Source organism: Cucurbita pepo, chromosome 10, assembly GCF_057944985.1.
Source record: "Cucurbita pepo subsp. pepo isolate OVF chromosome 10, ASM5794498v1, whole genome shotgun sequence".
NCBI classification, from domain to species: domain Eukaryota; kingdom Viridiplantae; phylum Streptophyta; class Magnoliopsida; order Cucurbitales; family Cucurbitaceae; genus Cucurbita; species Cucurbita pepo.
In genome coordinates, this window is record NC_141807.1 from 2,537,336 (window position 1) to 2,548,912 (window position 11,577).

General features: G+C 38.4%; 3 protein-coding genes across 4 annotated transcripts; 1 reads left to right on the forward strand and 2 right to left on the reverse strand.

Moving 5' to 3' along the window:
• The first annotated feature begins 188 nt into the window (after positions 1–188).
• Positions 189–3,355, forward strand: LOC111804518 (PI-PLC X domain-containing protein At5g67130). The gene is made up of 9 exons (XM_023689349.2): positions 189–343; positions 436–516; positions 607–729; positions 815–955; positions 1,853–1,951; positions 2,090–2,393; positions 2,480–2,703; positions 2,807–2,893; positions 3,016–3,355. The coding sequence occupies exons 1-9, from the start codon at positions 338–340 to the stop codon at positions 3,193–3,195; spliced, it is 1,245 nt and encodes a 414-aa protein (XP_023545117.1). The 5' UTR covers positions 189–337; the 3' UTR covers positions 3,196–3,355.
• A 243-nt stretch (positions 3,356–3,598) lies between these two features.
• On the reverse strand, positions 3,599–6,905 carry LOC111804516 (putative serine/threonine-protein kinase At1g01540). 2 transcript variants are annotated; one of them, XM_023689348.2, is made up of 7 exons: positions 6,006–6,886; positions 5,810–5,914; positions 5,515–5,637; positions 5,238–5,408; positions 5,010–5,139; positions 4,685–4,894; positions 3,599–4,187 (listed from the first exon to the last, which is right to left on the reverse strand). In XM_023689348.2, exons 1-7 carry the CDS (start codon positions 6,653–6,655, stop codon positions 4,068–4,070), a joined length of 1,509 nt encoding a protein of 502 aa, XP_023545116.1. In that variant the 5' UTR covers positions 6,656–6,886; the 3' UTR covers positions 3,599–4,067. The 2 variants fall into 2 exon arrangements, with proteins under 2 accessions (XP_023545116.1, XP_086983969.1); XM_087127843.1 differs by lacking the exon at positions 3,599–4,187 and having other exon boundaries at positions 4,720–4,910; positions 6,006–6,905.
• Positions 6,906–7,951: 1,046 nt separating this feature from the next.
• Positions 7,952–10,444, reverse strand: LOC111804326 (transcription factor PHYTOCHROME INTERACTING FACTOR-LIKE 13). The gene is made up of 8 exons (XM_023689086.2): positions 9,782–10,444; positions 9,555–9,653; positions 9,414–9,479; positions 9,262–9,327; positions 8,889–9,182; positions 8,685–8,754; positions 8,461–8,556; positions 7,952–8,339 (listed from the first exon to the last, which is right to left on the reverse strand). Exons 1-8 carry the CDS (start codon positions 10,244–10,246, stop codon positions 8,284–8,286), a joined length of 1,212 nt encoding a protein of 403 aa, XP_023544854.2. The 5' UTR covers positions 10,247–10,444; the 3' UTR covers positions 7,952–8,283.
• Positions 10,445–11,577: the final 1,133 nt, after the last annotated feature.

An 11,577-nucleotide genomic window follows, 5' to 3' on the forward strand; every position in this document is an offset into this window, starting at 1 on the left:
GCGATTGTATTTTGGTCATTGTTTTGATATTGAATAATGAAGAACGTGGATGATAGTTGTATTTACTGTCCATATCTTATATAGGAAAAGTCAGGGATCAAATAAGATTTAGAACTAGTTGTAGTATATCTGTAATTAAGAAACAGAGAGATTATTTAATGGCACTAGATAAAATTAGAAAGTTCAAATTGGAAAAAAAATTAGAAAAGAAGAAGAAAAAAGGGCGAAGAAAAGCGTGTGTGATTTATTTAGAACAAAGGCAAAATCGAAGAGGAAAAAACCTTTACTACAAGAACCCAACTCGTTAGGGAGTTTCTCCATTGAAGGCTTCTCGGAAATGGAGGCATGCCTTTCTCCTCCTCATAATCGTCTCTCTATCTCTCCCTCTAACTTCTCTTTATATTCCAATTAAACTTGTTCCTTCTTCAATGGCAGGGATTCAAAGCATCCATCACTTTCCAATTTCAGCTTCTGGTTATTTCTCTCTGTCTTTTCACCTTCTCTTCCACTCTCGAGGTTTTCGTCTTTCTTCTCAATTTTGCTTGTTTGTGATTATTCTCGCCTCCCTTCCTTCCTTCTCTGATCTAACCTTCTGCTCCCTTATAGATCGGAGAAACTTGCTCCTCCGGCGAAAAATGCGATTCCGGTCTCATATGCGATACTTGCCCTGCAAATGGAAATACCAGACCCAGATGTACTCGCATCCAGCCAATTAGTCCAACATCCAAGGCGAGTCTCCAAAGTCGCCTCCCCTTCTTTGATTCGAGAAATTTTGTTCATAATTTAAGCCCCCGGTTTGTTTGGTTTTGTACAGGTAAAAGGGCTGCCATACAATCGTTACTCGTGGCTTACGACTCACAACTCCTTCGCTCGTTCCGGCGAGCAACCGGCGACGGGATCGAGCATATTGGTGGCGCCCACCAATCAGGAAGATACGGTCACCAGTCAACTTAACGTGAGTTCTCATTCATTCTTTAACTTCTCTCTGAAGCTCTTCCGCTTTGAACGGTTTCATTTTTTAGAATCGACCCTTTTGCCCTGCACACTTTACAACCATTTTCCATTTCTCTCCGCCGCTTTCCTTTTTGCCCTCTTTTTCGCTCTTTAAAATACAAAACATTTCTTCCCAGCCAAAAAGCATTTTTATTTCCTATATATACACACACACACACACACATATTTAGACTCTGCATTTGTTTTGAGTCAATATTTTTTTCACGACATTAAATACAGAGTACGACATTAAAATTTTGTTAGTTAAATACTTTATATTTAAATTTCTATTGACTTATAAACGTGGTCCTCTAAAATGTCGGTAACTTAGGACTATTTTTTAGTTCATATATGGAGATTTTTTAACAGTTAGTGACTACAAGAACTTCATTTAAAGAAAGATTTAATTACAGTGAAATTGAAATTTACAAGTGGTGAGGGACCAAATTTAAAAAAAAAAAACAAAACAAAGAAATTGATTTGAGTTATTTGGAATCAGCTTAAAAAATGTATACAAACGTAACGGGCAAACATATTTAATTTGAAGAAATGAGATGGAATTGGAATAATCATACATTATTAAATTGTATGATGTGAATAATCTTTTTAAAAGTGGAACAGAGCCAGTAGGTGGACTGTCCCAAACAGCAAATCTCTGTATGGGCGATAATAAAATTAAATTGGTGGGTGGCTGTCACATGCTTTAATTATTCCATTTGGCCTTAAGGCGTCTTGTCAAAGCATCATCGCTCATTTATTCCTACTAATCGACACTCACATTCTAACTAATCCAAAACCAAATCTTTACCCTTTTCTATGCCTAATTTGTGGTTTGATTTTCGTAATGATGAATTTGTAGAATGGAGTTCGTGGGCTAATGTTGGATATGTATGACTTTCAAAATGATGTTTGGTTGTGCCACTCCTTTGCTGGTCAATGTTTCAATGCCACTTCTTTTGTAAGTACTTTGCTTATCATCTATACAATAAAGTAGTGCTGAACCTCGCTTGAAAGAACTTCAAAGCAATGTTCAAAGAACCATAAAGTACAATAAAGTAGTGCTTTAAAGAAAGTGATACCCTTGACTTGTTTCCAGCAACCGGCAATCAATGTGTTGAGAGAAATTGAGAAATTTTTGGGAGCAAACCCAGAAGAGATTGTCACGATCTTCATAGAAGACTATGTGAAGTCTCCACAAGGCTTGAGCAAGGTGTTCAATGCTTCTGGACTGAACAAGTACTGGTTTCCTGTTTCCAGAATGCCCCAAAAGGGTGGGGATTGGCCAACCGTCGATGATATGGTAAAGCAAAACCAGAGACTGGTAGTTTTCACCTCTAAACAATCGAAAGAGGCCTCAGATGGCATTGCTTTTCAGTGGCGCTATGTTGTCGAAAACCAATGTAAGGTCATTCCAATGTTTGTTATTCATGTGTTGTTATAATTCTTATGGCACTTGATAAGCGAATGTGTGGGGATGCATTCTCAGATGGGGACGGAGGAATGAAGCCTGGATCTTGTCCAAACAGAGCAGAGTCGCCTCCAATGGATACAACAACCATATCCTTGATCCTCATGAACTATTTTTCTACTAATCCCAACAGAACAGCCGTTTGCTCGGATAATTCGGCTTCATTAATTAGCATGATGAATACTTGCCATCAAGCAGCCGGCAAAAGGTGGCCAAATTTCCTTGCTGTTGACTTCTATCAGGTATCATATTCCTGCAAGTAGGATAGATTTGCGAGGATGGATATTGAGTTTCAACTAATATATATAACATTGGTACTTGTGTTTCTCAACTTGTTGCTTGTAGAGGAGTGATGGTGGAGGTGCTCCAGAAGCTGTGGATGTAGCCAATGGCCATCTGACTTGCGGGTGTAATAATATTGCCTATTGCAAGGTTTGTAACCAAAAAGCGTTTGAATTGAAGAGAAATAGATACATTTATTACTTGAAAATGCAAACACCTGATTGTATTTGAGAATAGGTTGTTGGCTAACTCAAAATTTATTGAATAAGCAGGAAAATACAACAGGCGTATGTGATAACCCACCGATTTCTCCCCCTCCACCGGCCGCCTTGGAAAGTCCAGTGCAAGGTGCGGGAGATTCCGGTGACGCACACTTAAATGGCAGACCAGCGGAGCTCAGGTGGTTACTTGGAGCAATTTTGGCCGTCACACTGTTATTACGCCTCCACTAGTCATTATTCTGATAGTTATCTTCTCTCCGATGATATTGACAACCAATTGTTGGTTTCAATGTCCTTGCTACGTATGCCAATTATAATGTTCAAATAAATACATTTGAGAATGCTTCTGAAAGTAGTTTTATTTTATACGAGATGTTTTCAATTATGCATACACAGCTGGAGAATGGGCAAGTGAAATGGTGTTTAATGCTAGTGTTAAATGAAATATCACCATAAAAAAGAAAGGTCCAAATCTGTCGAAAAGGGATGCTCAAACATTCATTTCGATGTAGAAATGGGCCAACTTTCATCACCCACAGGTTTTTAGAGAGACTATACATAGCTGTCAAGTTGATATCAATGCTAGAGCTTTGCTACCCTTTCCTGGGTGAAGATGTGGAAAATTCATGGTACATGGAACAAAAGGGACCCCATAATTTATTAGGCCCAATCAGGAAACTGTTTACAGAAGCGTACATTGTTGACAAACTGGATACAACTTTATAAGCAATAAATTGAAATTAATGTTTATGAATAGGGTGTGGATGCTCTAGTTGAACCTTTTTCCTATTATTTTCAAATGTATGATATTGAACAGTGAGGGAATGGAACGAACAATGTAAGAAAATAATAATATACCTCATTCCCGAAGACCGTCTTCGGAGGGGCCTTGACAGAGACATGAATTGATTTTATCTTCACTGGTATGAGGACTGGCAATAGAAGCCTATTGACAGCAAAAATGAACTATACATATTGTGATTGACATTGTTGTGGCCGCGTAGGGCAGCTTCTAAATGGAGGACCCGGCGTAATAGCTGCGAATGACTATTCGTTGTGTGTCCCAAGCTGGAAAAGTTGACTGCTACTTGTGCTGAAATTATTCACGTATCTCGTTGTTCATCCACATTGGTTTCACCTAATTCTGTCGCCTGCCTTTCACTTAAACCATCCTTGACATTGTCTGAATGTGAGTTCTCTGGGTTCTTTCCAGTTTTGCGATCCTAAGACAACATTTCAGGCTTGGTTTAACGATCAATATGAAACAAACTTCGAGAAGTTGGAAAAGATAAATGGAGCATTCAATGAACTAGAGGTTCTATGATTCAGCATATCCCATTTGCAGTCTCATTGGAAAGCACAAGAAGCAAGGATCGATTCTATCGAAACTTACTCGGGAACTAACGAACTCTTATGAGGGAAAACCATTTGCAGTATGAATGGTGACTAGCCTGAAAAAGTGAGGTAAATGACTACTACATTCGTATCTTGAAAACTTAGGATTAAGATTCCCTTAGCATATTGGTGATGGTTTGCTCAAATTAAATACTTGCCACTTCAGCATTATGTTTTCATTCATTATCTGAAACTGAGAGTAGATCGATCCATTGATTATGTGTGTCATGGCATTCTGCAACTCCTAACTCCTAAATATTAATAAACCTATCCAAGATATATATATAGAACAATAAATGAACTTCAAGTAAACTTTGTTTCATACCCCTTTTAAGGTAGCCTCTTCAGCTTCAAGCATATGAATAATGTGTCCCATTTTTGGCCGCTTCTGAGCATTTGGGTCCACACAGCGTAATGCAACAAGAAGAGCCCGCTTTAATGCTCTTGAAGTAGGCTTTTCAGAAAGCTTTGGATCCAATACGCCCTCCGGGTTACGGTTACTAACCAATCTCTTAAGCCAATCGATCAAGTGTACCTGTAAATTTTAACCTCTGCAAACTCATAATCGAACAAAAGGAAAAAAGGGAGATCTGAAGAATGGTATATATACAGCGCTTAATAATGATTTTTCTTCAAAGTATGGAGCATACCTCATCTGGAGGACGACCATAATCCACAGGGTTCCTTCCTGAGATTATTTCCATAACGAGTATTCCAAAACTATACACATCACTTCTTTCATTTAGCATCCCCGTACTTGCATATTCTGGCGCTACATAGCTGTTAAGTAGCATAAATCCCATTACAAAATCTAAATTCACACATGAGATACCCACAAGAACGTATATAGAAACATCAAATGATATACATGTACGCACCCAAATGTTCCCATGACTCGAGTTGTGATATAGCTATTATCAGAGCATAGTAGCTTAGCAAGCCCAAAATCTGAAACCTTGGAATTCCATTGCTTATCGAGTAATATATTGCTTGATTTGATATCCCGGTGAACAACCTTTGGTTCCAATCCTTCGTGAAGATAAGCTAGCCTACATATGCAAGTTATAATACATTAATGTCAAGAATGTAATGCAGGCCGGGGCTGGGGGATGGAGAAAACTCAAGCTTCTACATTGAATTGAAGCTAGACAATACCCTTTAGCGGTTCCAAGAATGATATTCATTCTAATCTCCCAGGTAAGAGGGCTGAAAGATCCCACATCCCCATGAAGCCATTGTTCCAAGTTTCCATTATTTATGTACTCGTATACAAGCATCCTATCACATCACATGGAGAAGAAAAGGCAGATTTTATTGCTCAACATTCAAAGATTAAATGCAAGCATACAAATGAAAATAATGGAATGAGTGAAGTTTCGTCTTTAGAACCGCAGGCAAGCTTTTAAAGAAAAAGCCGCAAAGGTATTTGGGGGGGAAAGAAACAGAGTACCTGTGAGCACCTTCAGCACAGTATCCAAGTAATCTAACTAGGTTCTTGTGTCTGACTCGTCCAATTGCTTCAACTTCAACTTTAAACTCCTTCTCGGCTTGTCCCCTACGAAATTAATGATTCTTTAATGCAAGTCCCAATCCACGCACTAAGGCAGAGGAAATCAAGGTTGAAGAAATATATGAAAAAATAGTACCTATTGTTCAGTAAATTCTTAACAGCAACCTGAGTTCCATCCTCCAATATGCCATGATAAACAATTCCATACCCACCCTCACCGATTACATTATCGGGGGCGAAGCCGTTAGTGGAAGCTTCGAGCTCTCTGAGAGTGTACCAATGCCCCCAACCCAAATGGGAAACTTCAGGCACCACCATAGGCAACTGATCACCACCACATCGGCCCTCTCCACTGCCGTGCGAGGAAGACGACCGACCTAGGCGCTCAGGATATGAAATCCTATGATCCTTCCCGATCTCAATATGAATCCTGTTCACTCGCTCTTCGTCCTGAGGCAACGAAAGCAACGCTTGGCGCTCAACTCCGGGGATTACTTCCGGCTCGACCTGAAAATGAGCTCTACTACTAGGCTTATTTTCTTGGTTTTGAGCGAGGGGCTGCTCGATTCTGATCTCTTGGATTTCTTTGGAGACGATTGGAATTGTGGGTTTGTGAGAAATGTTCTTGCGAGAGCGTTTAGAGGCGATCCAAAGAGAAATAAGAAACAGAAAGAGCACAAAAGCTGCTCCTACACAAACCCCAAGAACAACCCACAAGCGTAGGCCAAAAATAGAAGTCTGCTTGGAGAGCTGGTCGGTCATGGAGCCTGATTTGTGGTCAGACATTCATTCAATCAGTCCGATTATCATCGGCAGGAAAGAAACACAGCTCCTTCTACACACCCGCCCTAAACGAAAAGAATCGAAGGGATAAATTTATAGTCGGTGGTGACATCAGAGTTGGAAGAGACGAGAGGCAGTGAAAGAGAGGGATGATGAGTAAAGGAAGGGAGAGAGAAAGAGAGAGAGAGAATTGGGAGTAAGAAGCAGCTGGCATGATGGGACCTTTTGGAATCGATAAAATCAGAGTCCCAATTTGGTTCGTTCTTGGGCTTCCCACTAAATTTACGCGGGCACAGAGATCTTCTTTACAAACACCATCCATCATCATCAAACCCTGCCCTGCCAATGCCAATGTCAATGCCATGTGAGAAATGGCACTCCTTCAACTCACAAATTTCAGGCTGAAGCTCCACGCCAGGAATATTGATTTGAGTGGTTATGAACAGTAAGAAACCGGATCCAATTCCCTTTCCCTAAATAGTAAACCCAACACCGCAGACTTCCCAAGTATGGATCACCCTCTCATCATTGGTCATCTGCTCCGGCCCACTTCAAAATTCTTCTCGACCCAATTATAAACTTGAGCATCCGTTTATTGGATGACATTTTAACAAAATATTCTCAAACTAGATTTTATGAACATTAACTAAGCCATTAACATTTTCACCTAAATTTATTTTGATCTCTTCTTTACTATTTTATAACCTTTTAGAACATAGTTTTTTTTTTTAAAGTGAATATCGAAGTTTCTTTTTAACATTTAATTATTTAGAATTGTTCTAAAATCGTCATCTTTAATCCATCCAAGATATTGTTCATCAAAGGTAGATTCTATGCTTGACTGGGTGTTAAAAGTATTTTCTTAATTGCAGCATTACGGTACCTTAAATCCAAATTAAAGGGGTTGGAATCAACAATCGTTGAAATATTTTTAAAAGCAACTATGATTGATAGTTTTCCAAAACGGAAACTTGAACAAAACAGTCACAAAAGAACTATATACTCTAAAACTGACATTTTAGTTTGATTAGTGTGTTCATATCACATACGTATCGAACATTTGGACACTGCAACATTTTCTGGACATGTATCAAATTCTTACCAGTGCAATAAATGCGTTAGAAACTAGTTGCACGAGGTCAAACTAAGTCAACACTTGTTATACATGCATCATATATCAAAGAGACAAATATGACAAAAATAATCAATTTTAATGGATAAACTCAGGTTTTATATAGTATAAAAATAATATACATTTTTAAAAACATACTTTAATAAACGAGCCATTGTCGGGCTAGATTTAAAAAAATGACATGTCGTGTTATATGTGTCGTCTCATAGCTTCTTAGCCCAAAAATAAACAAGGGATCAAAGTATCATTAACTAATCTGAATACAGAGTCAAATACATAAATTAGAAACAAGAAACGTGGCTAAACCCCAAAAGATGGATGAGAAAAACGAATCAACGCCGGAGAAAAATGAGTCAGATTTGTACAAGACAAAACAATGCAGATCCTCTCCATAATTAGCCAGCTCTATGCAACAAATTTTCCCATTTTCAGAGTGATTTGTCTAACGCAAGTGAATAATTTGAAGAGAATAAGAATATATAAAGGGCGACAGAAAATGTCAACAATCTTGATCATTGCAGCTCTGTTGTTTCAGTTGCTCTGCCTGTGTTGATGCTGATATGTGAACCAAAAGTACAGAAAAATGGCAGAGAAACAGAAAAGGAGTTGAATTCTACCCATTAAAAAGGGAAGGGAATACAAAGACTGTGCTCTGGAGTGTAATTTAGAAGCACACCTGATCGATTTTCTTCAATGATGCACGGTTCCAATGAGACGCCATTCTGTAGTTCTTGTAAATCAGGGGGCGCTGGAATGCTATTGGGGCATGACACTGCAACAAACAAAATGAAGGATAATCTTGTTTTGTTGATTCTAGTTGATTTGACCATTCTCATGAAATCATCAGAATAAGTCATGGAAATGGAATATTGTGGAAGGTTGGTAGATCAAATTACTCACAGAAGGGAGTTGTCTCCGATTGGCCGATCGCATTCACTTGGTGATCTCGCAGTGCTTCTCTGCAAATCTCCTTCAAATGCAACATGGAAAGCTCAAGCATTGTCAGTTTCTAGTTTTTATTGAGAAGGGACTTGAAATATTGATTATACTCCTGCTTTCAACCTTATACTAACAAAACCAACCTATGAATTATTGGGAAGTTACCTTGGACTTCGGGGACCCACTCAAGTAAAAGGGAACTAGGTGAGTTTGGATGGGCGGGGCCAATTCAAATGGAGTTTGTGGATTAGTTCTTCCAATGTCTGACATGAAAGGATGGATGGAGGCAGCCTTTTGGTCAGGCAAACTGAGAAAGATCTGGTTGGGTCTCTCTTGGTCAGAGGAAAGTGACCTGCTTCCTTCACCAAAGTCCATTCTCATGGGGGAAAGTTGGAGATATTGCAAACTTCCAGGCAAGTTCATAGGATGCAAACTCAAGCCATGTCTCATCGACAGCATCTGATTGATGTGAATAAACCCAGAAATGAACTTGGAGAATGTTACGATCTAAGAATAATTGGAAAATACACCCACCCACCTGAAGTTGAAGTTGAAGCTGCTTGAGATATTCGATTGCATCGTCCAGCATCGAGGCCTTGTCAGTCTGTTGAACTTGAACCAACAGAGCTCAAAAAAGGGAAGAAATCAAAACCAAACAGCAACAAAATTTGGAATTCAATTGTGTGTTACCTTGTTAGAATTGGGGACCAGATTTTGCAAGGCCTTCATTTTCTCATTAATTCTGCTCCTTCTTCTCTGCTCAGGAAAGGATCAAAATAAAAAACGAAGATAATAACGTTTCGAAAGCAAAATAAAAGGAAAGAGAAGTACCTTTTCAGACATATTATGAACTTCGGCGGCTCTGCTTCTCTTGGAAGAACTGCGAGGATTGGGCTTCGTAGGCAGGTCTTCAACCAATGCCTCCAGACCCTACTACGCATTTACACAAACACAATGTGTGGATAAGAAGGTCACCATTCCCATTCCCACCAGCTCAAGCCTCAGAAGGGAAAAAAAGGAATGTAAAACAGAACCCACGAGTGGAATGAAGTGTGTACCTCACTTTCGCATTCAAACTCATCGTTTTCATACTGATCACTAGCTCCGACATGTATAGAAGACGCATTGGGTGGAGCGGGTGTGGGACAAGAGCGCAAGGGATCATGTACTACACCGGATGATGAGAAATTTGCAAATTGTTCTGAGGCATCGACGGGGGAGATCTCTTCAGGAACTGCATTAGGCGGCCCGTAAGGAGGGGAAATGTTATGGGTTGGAGGGGTGAAGGCTCTAATGTTGCAGGTGAGCTCTGAGAAGATGGAGGGAGAAGGAGAGGAAAAGAGGAGAGAGGAGTGGGGAGCGGCGGAAGAGGAACGCAGCAACATTTGTTGCAGAAACAGAGAGATTTCATCGGGAGGGGAAGAAGAGGAGACGGCGGCGGTGGCGGTGGCGGTGGCGGGGAGTGTCCACGTCGAAGAAGAACATGCATTTTGATCGCAATTGTTGGAAATGGAATGGTCCATTTTAGAGGGATAGGAAGCGATGCACGGCAGTGCTCTAAATTGTCATTTTAGGTTGGGTATTGGGTTTGTTGAACATCGTCCGCTCCGTTGGTCGGCGTTGTATCCTGTAATCTCTCCGCCACTTTTCTGCCCGGAACTACTAGGCGGGTTACGCTGTTTCCCCCCTTAAAATCATGCTTCCAGCTCTATTTAAATTAAACCTTTTAACAAAATTTCATTTTTCATTGATTTAGTGGTTTGAACCTTAAAATTTTAAGGCATATTTTATTATTAGAGATATAATATCAATTTATTTAATTTATTTGTATATTATCTTTTACAAAAAAAAAAAAAATACAATTTTGTTGAATCTCTGACCAACCTTTTGATCGAGAATATATGTATATAATTAATTAAATTATATTTAAGTTAGTGATCCATACATTGTTATATTATAAAACGAACAATGTATTATAAAAATTACAAGTTTACATTTTAAGGAACTAAAATTATTATATTTTTTATATTTTAAGTAGGATTAAGATATGTTTAAAAATTAAGAATATAATTTTTTTTTAAGTAAAACTAAATTACAAGTTTAATTGATTTAATTTTCAAAATTAATTTTTTAATATGTAATTAGTTTTTATGTGTTAAATGGGTTTTTGAATATTAAATATATTAGGCATATTATAAACTTTTGAATTTTATATTATTTTTGAAACTTGATAACTTCGTATTAAAATGAAATTGAATGAATGAGGATTTTCCAAATTTTAATTAAGAAAAAATTGAAGAGATTTAAGAAGCTAATTAAATCCTAAATATAAAACATGTTTAAAGTTAAATACAATTCAAGCACTGAAGACAAGGTGATTTATTTAATGCGTTAATGAAAGGTGTAGAAGACGCGCGTAGATAGGGCGTGAGAAGGAGGATGAGGGTTTGAGCAGCGTGGTCTGAAAATTGTCAGTAACCGAATTGTGATTGGAGGGTCAATGATGGTACAGTAATCTCTTTTATTATTATTCTATTCTTTCCCCAGCTATGTCTGCTTCTGTCCCTCGCACGTGACCCCCACCATCTAATTTTCATCTAATTCACACAATTAATTAACTCTTCTCCATAATCTGTGTTTCCCATTTTACTTATCTACAATTTCGATAACATTCCACCATCTACTTTTTTTGTATTATTTTTCAAACCCCTTTTCACCGGTATTTTGTTAGTATTGAATAATAATAATAATAATAATATATAAAAAAATCATGGGATGGGAGATACAATGAATTTAGATTTAATTTAATCAATTCCAAAATTTCCCATTTTCTACTGTCTCATCTTCGTAGCAA

Coding starts and splice junctions, on each gene's coding strand:
- LOC111804518 (XM_023689349.2), top strand. Junction 730..814: donor CAATTAGTCCAACATCCAAG/GCGAGTCTCCAA, acceptor GGTTTTGTACAG/GTAAAAGGGCTGCCATACAA. Junction 2,894..3,015: donor ATAATATTGCCTATTGCAAG/GTTTGTAACCAA, acceptor TTGAATAAGCAG/GAAAATACAACAGGCGTATG.
- LOC111804516 (XM_023689348.2), bottom strand. CDS start 6,655: ATGTCTGACCACAAATCAGGCTCCATGACCGACCAGCTCTCCAAGCAG. Junction 5,140..5,237: donor CGAGTCATGGGAACATTTGG/GTGCGTACATGT, acceptor GCTACTTAACAG/CTATGTAGCGCCAGAATATG. Junction 4,188..4,684: donor AAGAGGCTACCTTAAAAGGG/GTATGAAACAAA, acceptor ATGTTGTCTTAG/GATCGCAAAACTGGAAAGAA.
- LOC111804326 (XM_023689086.2), bottom strand. CDS start 10,246: ATGGACCATTCCATTTCCAACAATTGCGATCAAAATGCATGTTCTTCT. Junction 8,755..8,888: donor GTGGGTCCCCGAAGTCCAAG/GTAACTTCCCAA, acceptor TTGCATTTGAAG/GAGATTTGCAGAGAAGCACT. Junction 8,340..8,460: donor CATTGAAGAAAATCGATCAG/GTGTGCTTCTAA, acceptor TTCACATATCAG/CATCAACACAGGCAGAGCAA.